The following is a 22,779-nucleotide window of genomic DNA, read 5'->3' on the forward strand; positions in this document are numbered from 1 at the left end:
GAATACATCAGTGTTGGTTCATAAAGAAGTTATAGAAACATTTAAGCGATTTGAAAATAAGATATGGGTGATTCCATGAAAAAGTGTACCAAGAATGGAAAAAATATTTCTGTGGAATAACAGCAAATGGTAAAAATACTTTAGTAGTACCAATACTGTAGCACATAACCAATAATGTCACAACAAAACACAAAAACTTTGATAGAGCAGCAGCCTTGATTGTGTTATCCTAAGACATTATGTGTTATGTATTACTTAATTTAATCCCCCCGTATCTACATAAATGAATAATTTGATACCACCCACATCTAAGTGTCTCTGTATTGGTGAAATAATTTGATAAATATGTATTCTTTTTTTGTTTTCTTTATAAATACAGATAACAAAATATTATTTTTAGTATTCGCTACCCAATTAAATCAATTTACAATTAATTATTGTTTTATGATAGTCCTCTCTATATTATCTAAGTGACACCTACTTAATGAGTTTGATAGGTCTGTGAATGCACAAATATTTTTATTTTTTCGATAGTCACATCTTCCGAATTAGGCCTTAGATCGAAATTTGGTAAAGAGCTTTTCCATTTGTCTTGATAAGCTTAATTTACGGGTATAATTTTCTGCTATCAATAACAGAACACCTTATATAAGATTTTGTAAACCAATGAGTGCTTTATGTATAACATTCAAATTTGTATATAGAGGTATTGTGGTGTCTTTATAATATTTTTAATGATGGTTAGAAAATGATAGTTTGAAACATACTTGAAAATTTATTGAAACGTAGATTGGAAAACAAAAAAGAATGAAATAACTGTTCTTGCTGTTGACAATATTAAAAATATGTAAAATGAGCTTTTTAAAATAAAATTTCTAGAAAAAATTTCAAACACTTACCTCGCACTGAATGACAACCATGTTTTCTTCAATTTCACTGAAAATGAAAGTATGTAAAATGAGGGAAATATGTAGCAGTCTTTAGACGTTCATTATTTCTACCTCATATACTTACCAACAAAAACTTATCAGGATCCTTTGCTAATGAAAATCTATCTGCCTAGCATCTCCCCCCTCTCCAATTACGAAAATATTTACCATTCATAGTGGTAAAGATGCTTTTTCAATTCATTTCAAGCCCTCAGATCACGATTAGGGGATTTGAAAATGCAAAAATTCTGTATGCGAGGTAGAAAAAAACTTTAAAAAAGTATAAATTTCGGATCGTTTGCTTACTGATCACTACTGACGTATTAGGAATTTCTCGTCATAGGGCTGAAGGAGAAAGTCACATGTCCGAATTCTGATTTTGATGATATGCTTCTTCAGTTTCTAATAGAAACTCCATGAAAAAAAGAATGAAAGCTGGAGAAATAATATTCAGATTTAATTTTGTTCAGTATATAATTTTTATATCATATCTATAATAAAATTGCCTATACAATTTAAAGAAATTAAATAACTGTTGATATTTTGTATCACTTATATATTACTTCACTAGCCTGTTTTTAGCCACTGCGGAAGTCCTCATGGAGCTTGTATTTTTAACCCCCAAACTAAAAAAAGACGTGTAATAAGTTTGACCGCTTTGTGTGTGTGTGTGTGTGTGTGTGTGTGTCTGTCTGTCTGTAGCATCGTAGCGCCTATACAGATGAACCGATTTTTTTTATTTCGTTTGATAGATAATTTAATGGAAAGTGTTTTTAGCTATGTTTCAAGTCCGAGTTTAGGGTTTTGTATTCGAAAAATTTGTCGGGGTTTTTTTAATTTTGTAAATTTCACTTGTTAAAATCGTATATTTTCGCACACATTTTTTTGGAAATACACACTGATAAACGCTGTTAATGCAACCGATATCAAAAGTTATACCATCTAATTTCATTTAAAAGAGAAATGTGAAAAATACATCCGTTCTTAGATCAACCTATTCATTTCACTGTGCGTTAAGATAAAAAATCTGAAACATCTATGGTGGCCTTTATAATTCTGTAAAAAAGGAGGTAAATAATGTTAAAAAAAAAATGAAATAAAATAAAAAAAATATATACAAGTATTATTTCTGTTTTCAATTTTTTTACATTTTATTTTAAAAATGATTTTTTTTTTTTTCATATATATTTTCCATTTTCACAAAAATGACATACATTAGTACTTTTCCATAATATTTAATATATTATGTTTTATAATAATATATATAGATTATTTACAATTTTTATCTCGAAATTTATTTAGTTAGATTCTCATCAAATTTGATTTACTTTTTTTAAATAATTTATATATAATATAATATTTATGTTTACAAGGTATACAAGGTGCTCCATTTATGAAATACATAACATTTATAGTATCGAAAAAAAATCAATTAATATACATTTTTTTTATCAAATGTAACTTTTTTAATGGAGCAACCTGTAGGTTTTTATTCTATATTTCCTTTTTTTTTTATATAATATAATTTATATAATAAGTCCGTATCTATTCGGAATCAGAGTTCCACCTATTTTTGGATGTAACTTATCGAAATATCCATTTTTGAAAGTTAAAACATTTGAAGGCGTGTTAGTCACTTTTGGGGTGGGGAACAAGCATCTTACGAAACTAAACGCTTAAAATTCAATATGAATTTGACCTGACTGAAACACAAATCATCCAAATTTTGTTTATATTTTTTGCTTTTTTTTCTCCCTGTCCCTTAGTCACATTTAGTTTATCCCCTCCACATTCCTTATCGTGGAGCGTAATTTATGGTTGGCCCCTTAAGGCTTTTCTCAGGTTTGACACTGTTGTGAAAGTAAATGTTAATAATTCAGTTCGAAAATGTACGTAATTATTTTAATTATGTATGTATACGGGGTGTTCTATTATTGACTGCAGAACTCCCGCTTCCTGAATAAGCTGAGAAAAAAAAAGAAGAAAATGTTCTTTACCAAATTTGGATCTGAGGCCTAATTTACGAGATAATTATCCTACTCTTATTATAATGTTATATCCAAAAATAAAGTGAATCCGTGATTCTGTATAGCTACCAATAATTCATTCAACTTAAAATCTACATATACAATACAAGATCCTAGCAATTATTTTAGGACCTATCCTCAAAATAGGTAACATTCAAGTTTTTTTTTACGTTTCTTTTTTTGTACAGTTATTTAGGATTATGACTGATTTTTTTATTTTTGGTCATTAAATAAAATTTGAGGAAGTATATTGAGACTATTTTCACGGAGGAAGAACCGCCATATTTTGAAGTGATATGAAGTTTTCGTTTTTGTACATCAAGACAGTTATTCACTATTATGAGAACTCGGAATTTTCCACTCTGGTTTAAAAAATTTATAAAAGTTTTAGAAAATGTTCTCATTTTATTTTGGGCGGTTCTTTTCTTATAGTGTCCATAATTTGGGTATTTAATATCGATTGCACATTATCGGCAACACATTACCTGGCTGAGAATGGCTAAAATTTTGACATGTCATAGGACTTTTTTTGCATGTGGAACTATCAAAGATATTCCGTACTTTTATAAAGAATTCATAAAAGCTCAACAGGGTCTTCTTTCATTGCTAACATTTCCAAGTTCCTTCAATTGACTTTGGTTTCGCTGGAAAGCAGATAAGAATATAGTCTGGAAGAGATTCAAGTAAGATACTCACCCCAAGTCTCAACTCTCACTGCTAGTCCAACCGAAGATGAAACAGCACATCCCCCAAATTAGAGAGGCGTGTTTGGAACTTTTGAAAGTATAACACATCAAAATTTCGGCTCGGAGTTTAACATTCTCAGCAGTCTGGCAAAATATGTCTTGGCGAAAACGTACTCTCGACATAAATGTAAAATTATATGAACACCGTTAAAAGAAAACAAAATGGCGACATTAAATTCCATATAAGATTTGAGAAGTCTTTACATAATTTCGGGTGACAATAAACACTGTGTAGTTTGGAAAAATTGACGCAGTGTAGTTTGAAAGTTTTTACGTTCATTATTTTTATTTATTTATTTTTTATTTTTTTTTTTGCATATTACATCGAGTAACGAGTATTATTTTTTTTTACGTATATGAACAAATAATTTCATTTTTATTTTTTTAAACTATGTTTTTTTTAAATTTATTTATTGAATTGTTTATAATTAATAAGAGGCGTAGGCACTTAATATAGATAATTTATTTAATCACATAACATATAAATTAATTTTTTTTTTTTGGGCGCTGTTTATTTCAATTTTAAATATATATGTCTTTTCACTACAAAAAAATTTCGCCAAATGTCACAGAGTTGAATATTTCGTTAAATCAAGGAATTCTTTCTAACCTTTCATGAAAGTAACGAGGAAAAAGGGATTATTTAATTTGGGCTTGGTGTTGAAAGTTAAGAAAGTGGCAGGGTATCAGCCACTCTTTTTTTTTTTTAATTTGAAATCACACAGTTGTTGATAATTGGTCCGAAAAAAAAAAAGAATTTGATTGCTCTCCGTATTGAAAATGGCATCAATCAATTCAACTTTCGGTAAATTTATGACATATCCATTCCTGTTCTATTCTAGAACAAACTTTTTCTATTCTAGAACAAAGTTCTTAGTTTTCCTCGAAGTTAGAATTACATATACTACATCGTAAGTTTTCTCAATTTCTAAGAAAACTAATAAAAAAACTTCAAAGCTTAAGTTTCCAAAGTTTTTAGCACATTTAACCGAAAGCAAGGGAGGTAGAAGTAAAAATTCCGACTTGTATGCGCAATCAACGAATTTGGGGCCACAGTTTAAGGTAGTACTATCGGTAATAGACTTTGCATTCAGAATTTAATGAAACTTGGCATAGTTGTCCATTATTATATCATAATTAACCAGTTCAATTTTTAGGGGCCTTCAGAGAAAGATATTTTAACAGTGATCCTTATGGAAAGTCACAAAACTGGACGTTCAGATTGTCAGTTCTCTAAAGGCCCCTAAGAATTGAACTGGTTAATTATGATATAATAATGGACAACTATGCCAAGTTTCATTAAATTCTGAATGCAAAGTCTATTACCGATCGTACTACCTTAATTCCTGTTTTTTTTTTCTTAATTTAAAACGATATTTCTAAACTCATTGGCATTTGGCTCGAATGATTGAAATTCACTATTCTTCGGCTTTTCTCATTCAATAAAACAGCCATCTTTATAAAAAAAAAACATTCAAATTTCGTTCTAATTATGTGTGACATGTCAACCTTTTGTCAAGTCAAATTCTGTCAATTAACTTTCAATTTTCCAAATATTGTCGACATTTTTATTTTTTACATATTTTTTATATTATAAAAACGAAAAACAGATTGATATACGTCAAATGTATTTAAAAAAAAATAAAATAAGTGATTCTCAACTTTAGTTTTCGTAAGCACATATCCATTAGTATTTTGTATACAGTGGCGGATTCACATACAAATGGCAAGGGGGTTATGTCAATAGGGAACCCTGTTTCAAAGTAAAAATTTACTTTATCTTTCAAGGTGATATTTCACTGCGCGCTATTTTGTCTTTTTCTAGAAATCATCCTTTTATGTCCTAAGAATGAAAGCTTATTCGTCATAAGACGAGCTGGAATATGAAAAGGATGGATTTCGTCTCTGAGCAAGCTATTTTGATTCAGTCAGTAGGGGAAAGTGTTAAAAATAATAATAAAACAAAAAAGTACCGCAAGTGGGTCCCTAGCACCTAGACAAAGAGTCCTCTGTGCCCTCCTTGAGAACGACCTGCCACCTGTAAACGAGGCGTCTCTTTGTCTCACAGCAGACAAAGCGCGAATATTAATATTTTGAATAATTGTATAAACACGCGCATGTGTGTATAAAGTTATAACAATAGTGAATTCGACTTAAAAAAACTCGCCCAAGCCTGGTCTTGGGTACACCTGCTTTTTTACTGACTGCTTAAATCCGCCACTGTTTGTATTTGTGTCTATAAAAATTAGACAAACTTCTGTAAATGTGTTCACATTTGATGGTTTTCGTATTGTCAATAGACATTTATTTCATTCAACGAAAATGAATATCATGAAGGATTATTTTTAATTGGACATTAATTATTAAAAATTGAGAATCGATGGATGTACACGATATGGTTTATTTTGAGAGGAACATTAAAGTCAATCAACATTTGAATATACAGACCATACTGTTATTGGTTATTTTTTAAGAATAGTCGATGAGAGAACAGGGGATTTCTTTTTTTTTGAAGGCGGACGGTTATGAATACTGTTTACTTGTTATTTATAAAAACCCAAAACAGTTGGTTTGTATTTTTTTTTTATCGAGGCTTCTCCTTTCCCGAATTCGAATCCCCTATTGTAATTGTGACAATTTTAGGTGAAAATTTCTCAAGTAAGGAGAAGTCTCGATAATGTCACAGAATAATGCACGATTTCTTCACATTTCCTAGGTTTAATACAAAATATATCAAACTGTCCTTAAGCCCAAAATTCAGGAATATACAGAGTGTTCTGTTATTGATAGGAGAAAATTATACCACTAAATTAAGCTTATCAAGACAAATGGAAAAAGTCTTTACCAAATTTCGATCTGAGGCCTGATTTGGGAGATGTGGCTACGGGAAAAATAGATTCATGAAATCAAAAATTAATTGTAAATTGATTTAATTGGGTAGCGAATACTAAAAAAAATATTTTGTTGTCTTTATTTATAAAGAAAACAAAAAAATATATATATTTATCAAATTATTTCACCAATACAGAGACACTTAGATGTGGGAGGTATCAAATTATATATTAATATAGTTACGGGGGGATTTTATTATTTCGATTTTTAAGCTTTTAAGATTCAGGATATTTCAGAGAAAATATTTCGCCAGCTGTTCAATACTAAAAAATCGCTGAAGCACAAATGTGAAGAAATTGTGTATAACATATATTTAATAATATATACTCTTTAAAACGAATACACCCTGTACTTATATAAAATTTGAAAAAAAATGACAAACATCCGTCATCGTAATTTTTTGTTAAAATTTAAAAAAGTTCACCATTTAAAAATTTTTAAAACTGAAACTCATTCCACTAAAAACTGTATTTTTTTTTTTTTCAATATTTTTGTCTTTCATAAAAACACAACTTTTAACAATAAATAATTATTATAATCCCTGTTTTTTTTTTTAAAAACAAAACGAAAAAATTGTTTTTTTAAATTTTGTTTTTTTTCGATTTAACAAAAATACTTTCTGTTAGCCGATAAACACATTCTAGACTCTGAGTGATGTGAAGTGATCTCAACAGAGTCGAGGTCGGTTTGTCAAGAGATCGATGCTGTGGACGGGGGCACTTTATTTCGACTGACAGCAACATACGTAATTGGAGATCATCCATAGAAGTAATGACTATCTGGTGCTCTAGCTAAACCTCGTGGTAGATCTTCGCCACGTTGTGAATGGTGTCGTTGAAATGTTTGATATGCATCTGGGGGTGGTATCACATAACCAATATGACCAGCACCCGGCGGATGTTGGTGCATATGCTGATGATGACGTTCATCTATACCAAATGTACTTACAGCAAACACATTCCCACCACCTCCACTCATGGTGTTCCGTTGTACTCCTCCTTGTCCGCTACCATTTGTATGATCAACAATGGGTGAGGCAGGAGGTGGCGGCATCATAATATTGGTTTGCATACCACTGTTCGATCTTGGTAACGTGTTTGCCGAATTGATTGGTAAGGGTGTTCCAAGTGCAATATCGTCATTGATATCACTGATGTCATCAACGAATTCACGTGGCATGTTATGTTCACCCCCACTACTCTGATATTTACCATCGTCGTGATTTTGTCGACGTGACATAATAAAATGAGCACCTAATAATCCTAACACAATCACTATGCATATTGATACACTTATTATTACGATTAAGTAGAATCGTTCTTGGTTTTCTGAAAGAAAAATTCATCAAAAACATATACTTATCGGTATGTATACATAAAAAATATTGGGTGTACTCTATAAAGCGTTACTTTTTATCTTAGCAAGAAATTTTATTTATCTATATTCTATAAAGATCCATTACTTTACTGAACATTTTTTCATGTTTTTCAATTATTTTATCAGAATACAGGTAGGCTGATGATTGGTTGTCAATGTGGTTTTCGAATAAACTATAAATGGACTTTTTTGCGAAAAATTTGAATTTTCTGATTGTCTATTTACAAGTTGACAATTGAATATTGATTAAGTAAGTTCTTATGCCAATTTTAAGCATATTAGAAACACTTGACTTAACCTTAACTTAAGTAAATATGGTTTTAAGGTTTCAATAACTTTTTTGTATCAAGATGAAAATATGTAACACTTTATTGAGAACACTCAGTAAAAAATATCACATTACGATATCACGTCTTTTTAAGATTTTGTTCTTTGGACAAAGTAAAAATTTATTTTTAAATGAAATATCTGATAAAATATCATATGATCAAAAAATACCGGTTCGTTTATAGTCAAGGAAATAAAGGAATGAACTGTCGATTTTTTTAGTAGTAAGACGAATCGGAATGCAGTTTTTTCTTTTCATTCGATTCAGAAGTGCAAACTTTGTGAATAATGGTCGCCGAAGTAGCTGGTGCTCAAGCCGGACAGTTTGCATCTGGTCTCCTGGAGTTTTACAAGAATATATGAATATTACTATGAAAATGGCTCCCGAGGTGGGCGAAAGGGTGACGCCCAGGGACAAAAAACTTTACATATTCTTGTAAAACATCAAGAGGCGAGGTATATACTACAGGTCCTGGCTACTAGATAAATCAGGCGTCTTTTTCGTTGTGATATTCGAGTTCAGTGGCCCCAAAAACCCACGAGTAAGACTCATTTCCATCGATATTTAGTTTCCATTACTATTACTCACAAAGTTTGTAGACAACTTCACGAATTGAATGCATAAAACCGCATCTTAATCCGTCTTACCGCTCAAAAAGATGGATTTTTTTTTAGTGCTTTATTTCTTTGCCAATTAATCAAAAATTTCTGTGATATAATAAGTGATTCATAAAATTTGGGCGATGTTTAGAGCAGAATGTACGGTGTTTTTATCGTGCTTTTATTAAAATCATGCAAACGATTATCGATACACTTAGAATCTGTTTCATGCAATACTTACAAGAAAAATCGATGATGAATTTTGATTATTTTGAAAAAAAAAATCATGCAAAATTTTGTCTCAAATTGATTCTTTTATTTAAATTTGATATATAAGACATTTTTCGATCGCATAGACGCCCACTTAAAAAGGATTACTTCTCTAGCTCTAGAAAACTACTTGAAAGTGAGCGCATATGCTTATTTAAAAGAATGGCGCGATAAAGAGTCCTGAAACGCGTAAGATCAGTCATCATTGAACAGATACAAGCATGGATTCAGTGGTTTGTAGTCTTTCATTTTAAGGAGATATGCAAGGATTGAATAATGCTGGAGATTTCAATAAAATTTTATAAATACATTTTTTGATTAACAAGGTTTCTAAAAATCACAAAAAATTCTTAGGTCATCGGGCTTTTTATTATTATTTTATCGTTCAAAGTTGGCTGAAAAAATGATGAATCATTTTCAATTGGATATTTCTATATAAAAAAATCTAGAGAGTGTGATAAAAAAACTATCTAAAAATTTAGACAATCTTGTAGTTTATAATCATTTAATGAACAGAGACGGCTATAGTTAGAGTATTGATGATTGATGAGAGATATCTACATTATCAAATTTATAAGCAGCACTTGCACACAATTTATTATATTCTTTTGTAGTTCATGTGTTATTAGTTCATGTGCAGAATGCGTGAGCAAATCTATCATCACGCGACTAAAGATTACCGAACGGTTTACGCAAGTACACATATGTGAAAAGAAATTTAACATCTCCTGTTATAGTTATTTATTACTTAAGGAAATCGATATTAAAAAAATAAGGGAATGGGATAACTTTCAAGATTATAGTCTGTTTTAATCACTTTTCACTATTTGACGATTAGGTTAGAAGTTTCTGACTAATTTTTTGGGAAATTACTTCTTCTGAATCCACGCTTCATTGTCAATGATTTTTCGGATTCTGATCAAATAAAAATCTGTTAGATTTATTTACAAATAAAATAATTGTGCATATAAAATATTTGGATTGTTTATTAAATTTTTGGATCGAATTGTTTCGACTTGTTTCGGATTTGTAATTGAAATACTTACGTGTAACAAAAACTACAATACCCAGAACGCCGGATGTGAGTTTAGTGAATGGTTGATCAGCGTCATTGATTGCTTTTGATTCAGAGTCACCTTGCATTGTTTGATCTGTTGTCGACGATGTGTACTGATTTTTTGATGGATATGATGGGAACATTTGGGACTGATTTTTAAATACTTTAGGTAATGATGATTCTGAATTGGCTGTAATTTTAAACAATTCAAAACAAAAAAGAAAAAACTAAATATGAAAAAAATAAACATAAATTGTTTGCTTTTTTACCAAATGTCTCAAAAATAAGTGTACCTAGTGTTCCTTATTTTTAGGACACTCTGTTGTTTTTGTTTCTTAAAGTCAAATTCAAATGTGATGTTATTTATATCAATTTTTATGTAAAAACTTTTATGAAATGCAATTTAAAACACAAAATGTTATTGAGAAAATGTAAATCTATAAGTTTAAAAATTTTGAAAAAAAATTTGACTGATATTTCGAGAACCGAAAATTTGATCGAATTTTCTTAAGTCCAATCATTTTCGCCTGGTAAAAATGAGTGAGAACAACATATCCATCCAAATCAAAGATTATATTATTTTAATTTGCTATAAACTTGTAAACATAGACGATTTTGCAATTAAAGGATTCGGAACATGAGTAACAGTTAGAGCGCATGAGCCGATGTATGTATGGGTGTCAGCCCCATACTGACTGGTGATGTCCACAATACTTCTGGCGAATGGTACTATTTAACACTGTAATGTCACTGATGCTACTAATGGCATACCAGCAATATTTATTAAAATGACAAAATAGGTTAAGAATAATCGAGTGCCGAGCAGTGTGATAACAAACATATCGTTTTTACTAAGTGAGATCGTAGTTGAAAAATGCGTATTGATAAACGCGCCAAAATTCATAGCGGGAAAAACAAGTAGAATTGCGACATCTGCAATTAAGCCGAACTATTTACTAACGTAAGTGGCGCCAAAATATTTTTATATCATACAGTATTGTAAATAACGCCATAGTTATGTACTGTAATATTATTATCAGTTATTTATTTGAGTAACTGTCCCTTTACTATACCAGTATTGTAACAAACGCTCTGAATTTCTTACCGTGTGGAACAATTTGTAAAGTGAAATTTTTTGAAAGGAGTAATTTCCTAGAATCATTTTTTTCTCCGCTAATTGTCGTGATAGTTTGAGGTATAAAAGACAGAAAGAAAATATTTTTCTCAAAATCATTTTGTGTTCAAATTTAAAACAAGTGTTCGAATATTGGAACAGCCGCCCGGTACAATAATGATTTATTATAAATATTTTTTGTTATTAATTCAGAATATGATGATCATATTCTCTTTTTTTATACTTAGTATCGATAAAAGCTATCTAATGAATGTCAACCTTAGCCAAGCAGTATTTATAGCAATCGACATCTCTTATACTTCAATATTATCAAAATTGATATATTTTTGTGTCAATTGAATGTGATTGGTGAAAAAACATAAAGTAAATAATAAAAGCTTGTGAGATTTGTATAAATAAATAAATAAAAAGTTTTCATTATATTATTTTATATAATATGTGGAAAATGTCTACGTGACCAGCGTCTCCAACAAATATTTTCAAGTAATATTGCCAGCGTCGATGATATTAATTTTCAAATATAAAATGTTGATGCCGACAACTTATTCGTTACCGACAAATTCTTTTTGCAAGAATTTATGTTACAAAATGATCCTTCATAGAAAAATGATCCCTATCTTTTAATATTTATCGATATGTGGCTTCCATGTGCTCAAATTAATCGTTGATTAAAGACTTATGGCGATATAAAAGCTATCTAGTGTTTCGTAGTGAAAAAATATTAACTGCTTTTGATCTATGGTAAGATAAATTTCAACGTAAAATTTCTTTTTTTGTGGTAGTTTTCGTCGGCTGATTGCTTTACTGTTGACTTTTAATAATATTATATCATATTTTCCTAGGCGTTTAATAAATTTTGAGGCCAGTTTTTATGACGATATTCAAAAATATCGTTACAGGTAAAATGATCCCGTTTTTATTAGGCAAAATGATCCCTATTTTGTATTGAAAACTATAACGTAAAAAATGACTCTCCCATCTCTTAGTGATAAAAAGAACAATATTTTATGTGAACTGTTTGGTAAAAAACCTAATTGGATCATTTTACCCACCTTCGTCTCTTTTGAGAAATATTGAATAGTTCTAAAAATTGGAGCAAATCAAAAGAACTTGGTTTGCTAATATTGGAACACTTGAATAGAGAAATGAGTTGGGAACGAATGAAATTTTCGGCGTAGTTGAAAATTAGTTATGCCAGTACCTGCAATATTACATGAAAATATTTCTTACCGACATCAGTGACGTAATGATTTCCAATATATGCGAAAGGGGAAAAAACATTTCTTTTTATGAATCGAGAAGTGTATTGAGAAAAATTGTTATTTACAGTATTCTCTAAATACTGTGATGAAGGTTTATATAGCAATACAATTCGGAAATGATTTTGTAATAAAATTAAGAGAGATTGGTTGCTTGTTTGCATCAAAGGTTTTTTTTTTATTTAATTTTATTATTGACTTGAACACCCGGTACTTATATCAAGTAAATTTTAGGTATATCTTCTTGACTCAACAATTTTATTCAAATATAGCATTTAGTAGCCCAACAATTTAGAGTTAGTATAAACTTATACATACAGAAAAAATAAAATGTGGAATACGCTAGAGAATTAACCACCCTCCACCCCAAAAAGTAACATTCAAAGCCACAATTCATTTGGGAATGAGTTGAAAATGAGTATACAAAATATTACTACATATATATACAAGTGATGTGACGAATATCCGTGAATGAATATTTTTTAACATGCGTTAAGCCCAAACTTCACCACTATGTGCTTTACTTAAAAACACTGTTGGACAAACTAACCAATTATAACAAACTAACCTCAAATCAAAACAAACTGAAGTACATTTTTTATAGACTTATACGATGAACTCTTTTATGCTTATACATAACAATATGCGAGCGCTATATTTGAAAGTTAAGATTCGTCCCATCACTTATACATTCATTTACAGCCACATTTTGGTTTGGGATCAGTCATGATCTTTGATAATCATTTAAGAACTTTGTAGCAGATTCTTTGCCTCTTAAAATTGTTTGAAAGACTTTTTCTCTAGACTTGAATTTTGGTACCTAGCCCTAGACTTAAAATACTTTCACGCAAACTAATTTTTCTAAATGGATTCCAAAACACTTTTCTCTTAATTTTACTTCAAAATTCTATTTTTCAATGAAAAAAAATCAAAGAATTATATTTGAGACAAAATTTAATTAATTTTGTGTTAAAAAAAATTTTTATTGAAAAATATAAAAAATGTATTTAATAAATTTTTTTTTTTTTTTTTTTTTTTGTATAAAAATTTTAATTACAAAATTTTCGGCATCATCGAAAATTGAAAATAATTATTCTACAGGAAAAATAAATTAAATATTTATTGAATAGTTAATAAAATTTTTCCAAATGTACCGCATGTTTAATGAAAAATTAACACAACTTAATAAAAATATTCTTTTATTTTTACGATCGTGATGCTGCTTTTAAGCTCAAAATTCATGAAGCTTAATTATAAAACTATAAACTTTGTTGAATTACCCTTAAGCTTAAGTTTCGGAACTCTGTTTGAAAGTATCTTTTACATTTTCCTCAACGATTTTTACGATCAACTTTTGACAATTTTAAATCTGGATGCTTTGGAGACTTAAATTCCAAGGTTTAGACCAGATTTTCAAGTACATTCAAGTTTTCACTCTCAAACATCATTCAATAATTACCTAATAAAACTATTTTTAATAAGCTAGTGCATTCAAAAATAAATTTATATAAAATTATGTAGAGGTTATGATTTGCAGAATGCGTGAGCAAATTTTTCATTACGACACTGAAGAATACCGAACGATTGACGCATGAATACTGACGGGTTAAGTAAACAAAGTTTGGGAGGCCAGCAAAATACAGTCCATAGATATCGCTATCGAGGGCAATTTTTGTACTAATTTTAGTATGGAGCACATGCCTGCGAAGGCAAAGGCTCCATTGCGCCTCTCCTTCTTCCTGAGCGAAGCCTGTATTAAAAATTGTTTTCAACCCGCGAACTAAAGAAATGGGGTTTGACCACAATGTGCGTGTGCCTGTCTGTAGCATCGCTGCAGACAGCGATGTTCCGTATCCGAAAAAACTAAAAAATTGACGATGTTATTCGAAATTGTTTCATTTTAGAAAAAGTCTTAAGAAAAAAGATAGTCTTCTTCAATATTTTTCAGTGCGAGTTTAAGTTTTCGTACCCGAAATATTTGACTGTTTTTTTTTTTTTTGTAAATTTCACTTGTAAATTTTATCTGATTAAGAAAAATGTAACAGTCATCACAATCGCAAAAATCGATGTTGAGTAATTTATAGAATGCTCAAAGCAAAAAATAATTGAGCCTGCACATATAAATCGAATTATTTTTGTTCTGGAAATAAAAAAATTGGAAACATTCTTGAGTCAAGCATTATATAATAAAAGATGAACATCGAAGCTGAACAATGATAGAACATATGGTATAATGTAAAAAAAGATAAAGATATATATAAATAATATAAGAAATAAAAATGGTGTATAAGGTAATGGACTTACTTGTATCGAAATCTTTGGTCCGTCGATGCGATGGTGTTCCTGTGCTTGTCACTTGCGGTGATATTCTTGTATAGTTGTTGTTATTGTAACGATTGACCTCAATCTTGGTAACTGGTGGCTGTGCAAATGATTCCTGATAAAACTCTTGATCAACGGGTGTACTTCTATCATAATCTTCAATGGGTTCTTCCACGGATATTACTGTATCTTGTTCATCTTCCTCCAATGGTGAATCATACATTTCTTTTAAAACTGTTCGTGGTACTGTCAACATACAATAACAATATAATGTTACCCTCCGACTTTATAACTCCCTCCAATAGTTTGTCTGGGTATCGGGTGTCACTCTCTTGCTAAGAAAAAAAAATTAGAGTGATTTTTTATGATGCGCACGCACATGGTGACATGAAAACTACATGTTGAAGTTAGTTACAATTAAAGCTGTCCCAATGGCGAGGATTAGGAGACAATGTCTCATCTTCTCTCTCATTTCCCAGCTCTTGCCACGACGAGATGAATTTACCTGAGCCAGCCTATTATTGACAACCTCACCGAATTGAAGTCCGTCAACGTCAAAGCACTCCCGCTGTTTTTAAACAGCTCCAAATGGTTCATGGAGTAGTGGCCGGAGTTGTGCCAACCCTCTTTCGGTATCACAAAGGACCCTATGGTCTAAGTGTGTCGCACTCCAAGACAGCCACTCTAATCTAACTTAACGTAGGTACAATTTTTTACATGCCGTCGTAGCTCCATTTTTTTATATCTCCTCTAGTTGCGAAATTTGGAGTTTGAAAATGTCAGCTTAACCCAAATTCTAGCCAAATTTCTCGATAATATATTCAACTATGAAAAAATTCTTGCTTGCAATCAAATTAAATTAAATTGATACATAAAGTTGATGGTAACATAACCTACAATTACTATGAAAGCCATCAACAAATTAATAATGAATTCATTATTTTTGCCTATATGATGTCACATGTACGTGGCTCATGTTTTTGATAACATGATATACAAATTAAAAATAACGACTTTTAATTTTAATATAATAAAACAATAATGTGTTTTTATGACACAAAATCAGAATATTTAAGAAAAATTTTAATTTTTATAGAATATCACATTTTATTACAAAAGGACTCTTATTAAAAATGGAGTCGTTAAGACGTCACATTTGGACAAATAACTAAAATATATTGACCCTTTCTTGACCAATTCGATCACTTCGATTCAAGAATTTGATCCTCTAAAATATTCTAAATGACTTCGAAATGTAAACTCCTAATAGAAATGGGAGTATTGCTGACCAATTAATCATAATTACTGACTAACTATGACCATTTCGTGACCAATGGGGCTGAAAAATGAAGCTCTTTATCGTAGATGTTCATATCTTAAGGTTGTTGCTTTTCATATTTTCTAGGTAAAAGTGATAAAATTGGTAGCCCTTCCCGGAGGTAAGACTGGAAAATAGAAAGGACGTTCTGTAGTATCGTTTTATCGATATATTGTGTATACAATTTTTATTGAAATAAATCATTATTCCCAATATATACCTCGATGATGGGTCTGTTTGTCTGTCAGTCTGTTTTTTATATAAACATTCATTCATTTGAATGCACATCATGGATGTGCCGTTATCGAGAACGAATTTATTTATGAACTATTTTATATAAATTGACAACAATGAGATCCTTTAAATATCTCTGTTCTTCCGGTATTATTTGTACAAAAAAAAAAAAAAAAAAGTTAAAAAAAACTCTCCACAAAACTTAGATATAATAAAAATAACTTACGTATTTCAGATAAATTTTCTTTTATTATTTACAACTGAACTTATCAATAAGAGAAGAAACGACTTTTGTAGGTTTTGCCAAGAAAATGAACAAAACTTTTGATCAACATTCTTTTATTTAAATTGTTACCTGTTCAACTGAAATTAATTTATTGTGTGTTCTAATCATTTGTTAGGAAATTCGCAAAAATTTTCTAGAATCATTTCATAGTATGAAAATTACGCGGGAAAAAATGCGCATTTCGGAAATTTAATTTAGCAAAGTTTGCTTTGGAGTGGGTAAAACTTCTAATAATTCAAAGCCAAGTGAGACGATTAAAATTTACTCTTTATTTCTTTCTGAAAAATGATTTTTTCTTTTTAAATTCGTAAACTGTTGTCGAATATATATAGGTGTATTATTTCTATTTAAGTGAAAAATGAGACATCTTCGAAACTATCGCATAAATTTTTTAATAATTTCAACAATAAAATGTCGTATTTGATCTTAGCACTGATTGTAAAGATCTTGAATTAAATTTCATTGCTTTAAACTTATTTCCCCGACCTCAGCACTTTAAAGTAACATATACTAATTTTTAACATCTAATTAAGCCTATTGAGCCTCTAAATGTTTGCAGTGCTCTCAGAAGGTATTATTAGACTAAACTTAGACAACAATTTATTTACTCTAAGAGAAAATTTCTAAAAATTTACGTATAAAAAATATTTCTTGGAAAAATTCGAGAAAATCTGTGTTTATTTAAACCTTATAACAGAAGAACGTTCACAGGAAGAAATAATTTCAGTGAATTATTTCTGAAACCAAGAATTAAAAAGGAGAAGAAATAAACTAAAGTTTTACGCCAATCTGTTTGCTAATGCTGAGTTCGAAGTTTTTTCGAGAATTAAATTGATTTTTAAAGCTAATTAAGCCAATTTAAATGAAATAAACAATATTTTACTAAAATAAAACAATTGTAAATAATGAAATTAAAAAAAGAGCAGAGTGGACTCACATGTTTGATTAGATAATTGAAACGAGAAGTAACGAGACGACGGAGCGACACGGAGTACACCTAACAACTAACAACTAACAACTTGTTACAAGAGTGAAGTATTCGCAAAACATGTTAGATTATAGTGAAAACTATTAGTCCAATAACTAAACGGGAAAATACTGTTAAATGTCGTTAATCAAAAGTAAATTATGAAATTTGAAAAAAGGTTAAAATTTATGTAAAAATATACTTAAATATTCTGATTTCGAGGCATAAAAGCACATTTTTCTTTTATAATATTAAAATTAAAAATCGTAATTTTAAAACTGTATATCACGTGACCTAAAACGCGGGCAATCCCTGCTGTGATGTCATATCGGTATGAGTCATAGACCATCAGTTAGTTCAGTGTAGATAGCTGGGTATAATATATCTATAGATAATAAGTATTTATATTTATTATAATCAGATGTCTATGAATATATCTGTCCAACTTATTTGTGTCATTTCGTGTAATGCTACCGAAATTAAGTCATCAAATTGGATGCCCGCGTTTTTGACAGTTTAAAATTTAAGTTTTTAACAAGAAAGCGTGTGTATTTTTCCGAAATAAATTTTTTGTGGCTTTTTATTAGCAAAATCAACATTTTGAAGTACTTTTTCAAAAATAGTAGAATACCCTATTATTTTTCTTAGTATTCCTTAGACCTTTAGAGATATTTATCATCACTAACTTCTGTCTTCATTATAAAATTAGGGATCTTTCAAAGTCACCCTCCCCTCCCAAATCCTCAAAGAAGAAACGTCTATAATATGAATATTTTGCCTCCACAATTGACGAGCTTTTTTAAGGGCTCTGATTACGAAACCGAGGTTTAAATTAAACAATGTCAAACACCAGCATCGAATTCAAGCTATATTTCCCCGAAAAACACTTGTTTGGGTAAAATTGAAATACAAACTAAGCTCAACAATGCAACGCTGTATAGAATTCATGCCGTTTAAATAGAAATAGAGTATTGCTGAATTTAGATCCCGGATTCGATAGCGATTAGTAAAACATCCTAAAGCCAATGGCTGAGGTTAAATATTGATTTTATTGACTGTCGGAGTTTGGAGGGGGTTGGGGCTAAAACTCCTCCAATTTTTAAAAGTATGAATGTTTCTACAGTCTACAGAAAAAAGAATTTTTGAGCTAAGTACTCGGGACCGGGTTTTTAACATTTTCGAGCTTATTAAATTCGACTATATTAGAAGGTAGAAGGTAGAAAGTTGTTGAACAAACGAACAACTTGTTACAAATAAAATCAATCAACAGAAAAACATACCACATGTGTACACCACTTTTAAATACATTCTGGATGCTGGACGACATGGATTTCCAAATGTGGCTGTGTCAGCTGTTAATGTACATCGACGTTTCCCATGACATAGATTCATCACTGCTTCTGTTGCAAAACTTACCATACAACCTAGAAACAATCAACAACATCATACTTATTTTTCAATTCTGTTTAAATTTTTAAGAAAACTAATCAAAATTAGTGGATTAAGGAGGGTGACTCGCCAGTAATAGAAAAAAATTGAGAAAAAAATATTATTTCCGATTTCAGTTTATAAGCTAATTTTGACCCTTAAGAAAATTGCAAAAAATTGAGAAAAAAATATTATTTCCGATTTCGACAAAACTCAGTTTATAAGCTAATTTTGACCCAAAAAATTCAAAAATCACGTTGAATTCGCAATTGGGACGGTAGTTTTGGAGATATTGCAAATTCACCCAATATTTCTGTCCAATTCACCCAATATTTCTGGAAACCACAATACTGCATTTTCTGTAGATTGAGTGGCGAAATTTCGATAAAATTTTATATTTTTCAATTCACAGAATTAGGTCGGTTGCCATAACGATTTGTGTTTTCTTTCAAAAAACACTAATTAAAGCTCGATATGGTAAAAGCAAATCGATTTTTTAAAGCTCGATTGTCAAAAACTAACATTGAAATTTGCAAATAAAGGTGAAAAGTAAATCACGAAGATTGAAAAAAAAAAAATCAAATAACAATCCAATGTTCAATTTTTCTGTATTTATTGTTTTTTTTTTTTTAATATGTAGATAAATCTCTGGATAGTAATTGAACTATGGAGGCAGCAATGGTGTATAATTCATGACGTAGATAGAATTATCGAGGTAGTGAATCCCTCAGTGTGTACCTACTGAATATTGAACTTTAATTGCAATTCGTTTGTACATTATACACATAAGGTGTCCCGAAAAAAAAAAAAATTAAAAGTGCTTGTCAATAAAACGCTTTAGAACGCTTTTTGGTTACTATAAAGCATTTCTCAGAAACGGATCGTGTACTAAATGTGTGCGAAATTTAAGAAATAGTTCATTGCCAAGAAATAGTCCATGACCAAGATATCGATTGAGATGCATCTCTGACCAGTCAGATTTGTGACCATCCATAAATTACAGTCACACAAATTTTATGATTGTTTACGACAAACACACACCCTCCCCTCCACCAAATTTGTGAAAGCTGATCACATTTATAAAATCACCTCATCCTTAGTGTGACATCACATATTTTTATATCCTGTGTATGAAATATATGTTAAGGTATACTAAGTTTTGTCCCAAGTTTGAAACCCTTAAGAATATTGATATTAGAAACAAAATTTTGGTATAGGTGTTCATAAAATCACTGAATTAGTTCATTTTCGGTTGTCTTTCGGTCCATCTGCCCGTCTATCTGTCTGTGATTACTATAACTCAAAAACGAAAAAAGATATCGAGCTGAAATTTTTATAGTGTACTCGGACTTAGATAGTCAGGTTGACTTCGTTCATGAGCAACATAGGTCAATTGGATCTTGGATCCGTTTTACCCATTTTATATACCGTTAGGATAGAACAAAAGTTTAAATATAAAACATCACTGTTTACCCGTGAAGGCGCAAGTTAGGACAACCTTTTCGTGTCAATTTACTCCAAAAAAGATAGAAAGTTGAAAATCATATAAATTTTTAAAAATTTTAGCAAAACTCAAGGATAATTGTGTTTTTTAAAATATTCAAAAGTCAAAAGTCGTGGCACTCTTCGAAGGTCTTTCAGACAACTGACGCACGGAAAGGAATGACAGAGAGATGGCACTTGCCGTCAACTTAAACCTACATAGACTTTATAAATATGGATTGCCTTAGTAAAGTTTTTTACATGTGACGTCGCAAAGCTTTTGACCCCCTGCGTGACAAGTAGACACAATGCCATATTTCTTTGACCTCCTTCCCTTTACACATGGCGTAATATAATAATAATGGGGTTTAACCTCCGTTTCTCTGACATATACGCCTATAACAGAGGCCACCCACATCATTATTTGTTAACCTTTATTTATTTTAACTTCATACATATTTACAATTACATTTTGATGTGGGTGGAGTCAGTTACTTCGTTCTTATCCAAGCGACGATAATGTGATCAATTCTGTACTACCATTAATTATAAATTGTTCACCCTGCCGCTGCCTGGATTTGAACTCGCAACCTAAGTCTAAATGGACAAACAATCCAAGGCAAACGCCTAAGACCGCTCGGCCATTTGGGCTCATGCCGTAATATATGAATGGTCCCTAAATTTTATCGTGAGTTTTGGTACACGCAATATTTAGAAATATATCCATACATATATGAAACCAATCTATATTTGTATGATCTTTGTGTGAATGTGTCACCACTTCAACATGTCACACAAATAAACAAATGGTCACTGAATTATGTCACACACAAACCAATACAAAGGTTAGCTATTCGTATTGTGTAGTTTTTAATATATTTTACTTTATACCTGTACATAAATGAATATGCGATGGGTATTTATATTACATGCAGTCATTCATAGACGTTACCTACTATACGACCATACAGAATGTTCAAAAAGTTCGAAACCTAAACTGAATTTTAGAAAATTATGACTAAAAAAAATTTTTATAAAAAATAATTTTAAGGGACAAGCTTTTATCGTACTAAAAAGTAAAACATAATTTTATCTATGAGTAGCTCATACCCGACTAATTGTAAAAGCTTGAGGCGCTAAATTTAAAATATCAAAAATGAATCGAAATGCCTCATCTACTTCACATGTCTAATAATTTTTCGATTCATTCTTGATACTAAGCGCCTCAAGCTTTTACGAATAGTCGGGTATGAGTGAATCATAGATAAAATTATTTTCTACTTTTTAGTACAATAAAAGCTTGTCCTTTTAAACGTATTTTTATTAAAATTTTCAATTTACGAACTCGATCCCACTTTTTATCTCCCGAACACGATTAAAAATTTCAGCTTGATATCTCTTTTCGTTTTTGAATATTTGCACAGACGAACAGACAGACAACCGAAAATGTATTAATTAAGTGATTTTATGAACACCTAAAACAAAATTTTGTCCGCGTAACAAACTTGGGACTAAACTTAGTATACTTTGATATATTTCATGTATACAAAGCCTAAAAAGTTTCATCTTACAACTTTTGTCTCTTTTCCATTTTTATTTTTTTAAATACAAAGAGGGGTCTCGAAATTTTCGAACACTCCGTATATGTGTATAACATACATACCTAAACTTTGAATACAGAGGAAGTCGATCTGTACGAGCTAATTCTCTCTTTATGGAAAGAGAAAATTTATCAGGGGTATCTGTAACTCTATTTATATTCATTATAAACATGCTCTGTAAGAACAAAGATTTTGTAACTAATTGTAACTTGCTTTCTGAATGTTAAGCAAAAAAAATTTGGTAAAAATACTTTTGAATATAGCTATATTGTACCTTATTCTTGAATTATTCAGGCACTCACACTATAAGGCAGGCGTGGACGAGTTATTTTAAGTCAAAGCCACCATTGTTATAAGTATATTGCTTGCCATAAAGTTTATTGTGTGTCTCTTTATGCAAGTCCGCATTGCTCATAGAGGTGGAAGCGAGACAGGTATACGACTCTTTTACCTATCTCAATTTCTCTCATAGTAATAATGGTAGAAAAAAAATGTTATCTCTCTGTCTTACTCGTAGAGTAA

The 22,779-nt window shown here is 30.5% G+C and overlaps 1 protein-coding gene across 1 annotated transcript in view; it reads right to left on the bottom strand.

Annotated features, from left to right (window-relative positions):
* Positions 1 to 7,227: 7,227 nt before the first annotated feature.
* The window catches only part of LOC123302747 (protein eva-1), a 294,696-nt gene continuing 279,144 nt past the window's right edge, over positions 7,228 to 22,779 (bottom strand). Inside the window, exons 7-9 of the mRNA XM_044885820.1 lie at positions 19,027 to 19,170; positions 14,924 to 15,187; positions 7,228 to 7,922 (exon numbers count right to left, since the gene is read on the bottom strand). Of these exons, the coding sequence (XP_044741755.1) occupies positions 7,351 to 7,922; positions 14,924 to 15,187; positions 19,027 to 19,170 (980 nt within the window). The 3' untranslated portion in view covers positions 7,228 to 7,350. The remainder of the gene's footprint in view (positions 7,923 to 14,923; positions 15,188 to 19,026; positions 19,171 to 22,779) is intronic.

This window comes from Chrysoperla carnea, chromosome X (assembly GCF_905475395.1).
Source record: "Chrysoperla carnea chromosome X, inChrCarn1.1, whole genome shotgun sequence".
NCBI classification, from domain to species: Eukaryota; Metazoa; Arthropoda; class Insecta; order Neuroptera; family Chrysopidae; genus Chrysoperla; species Chrysoperla carnea.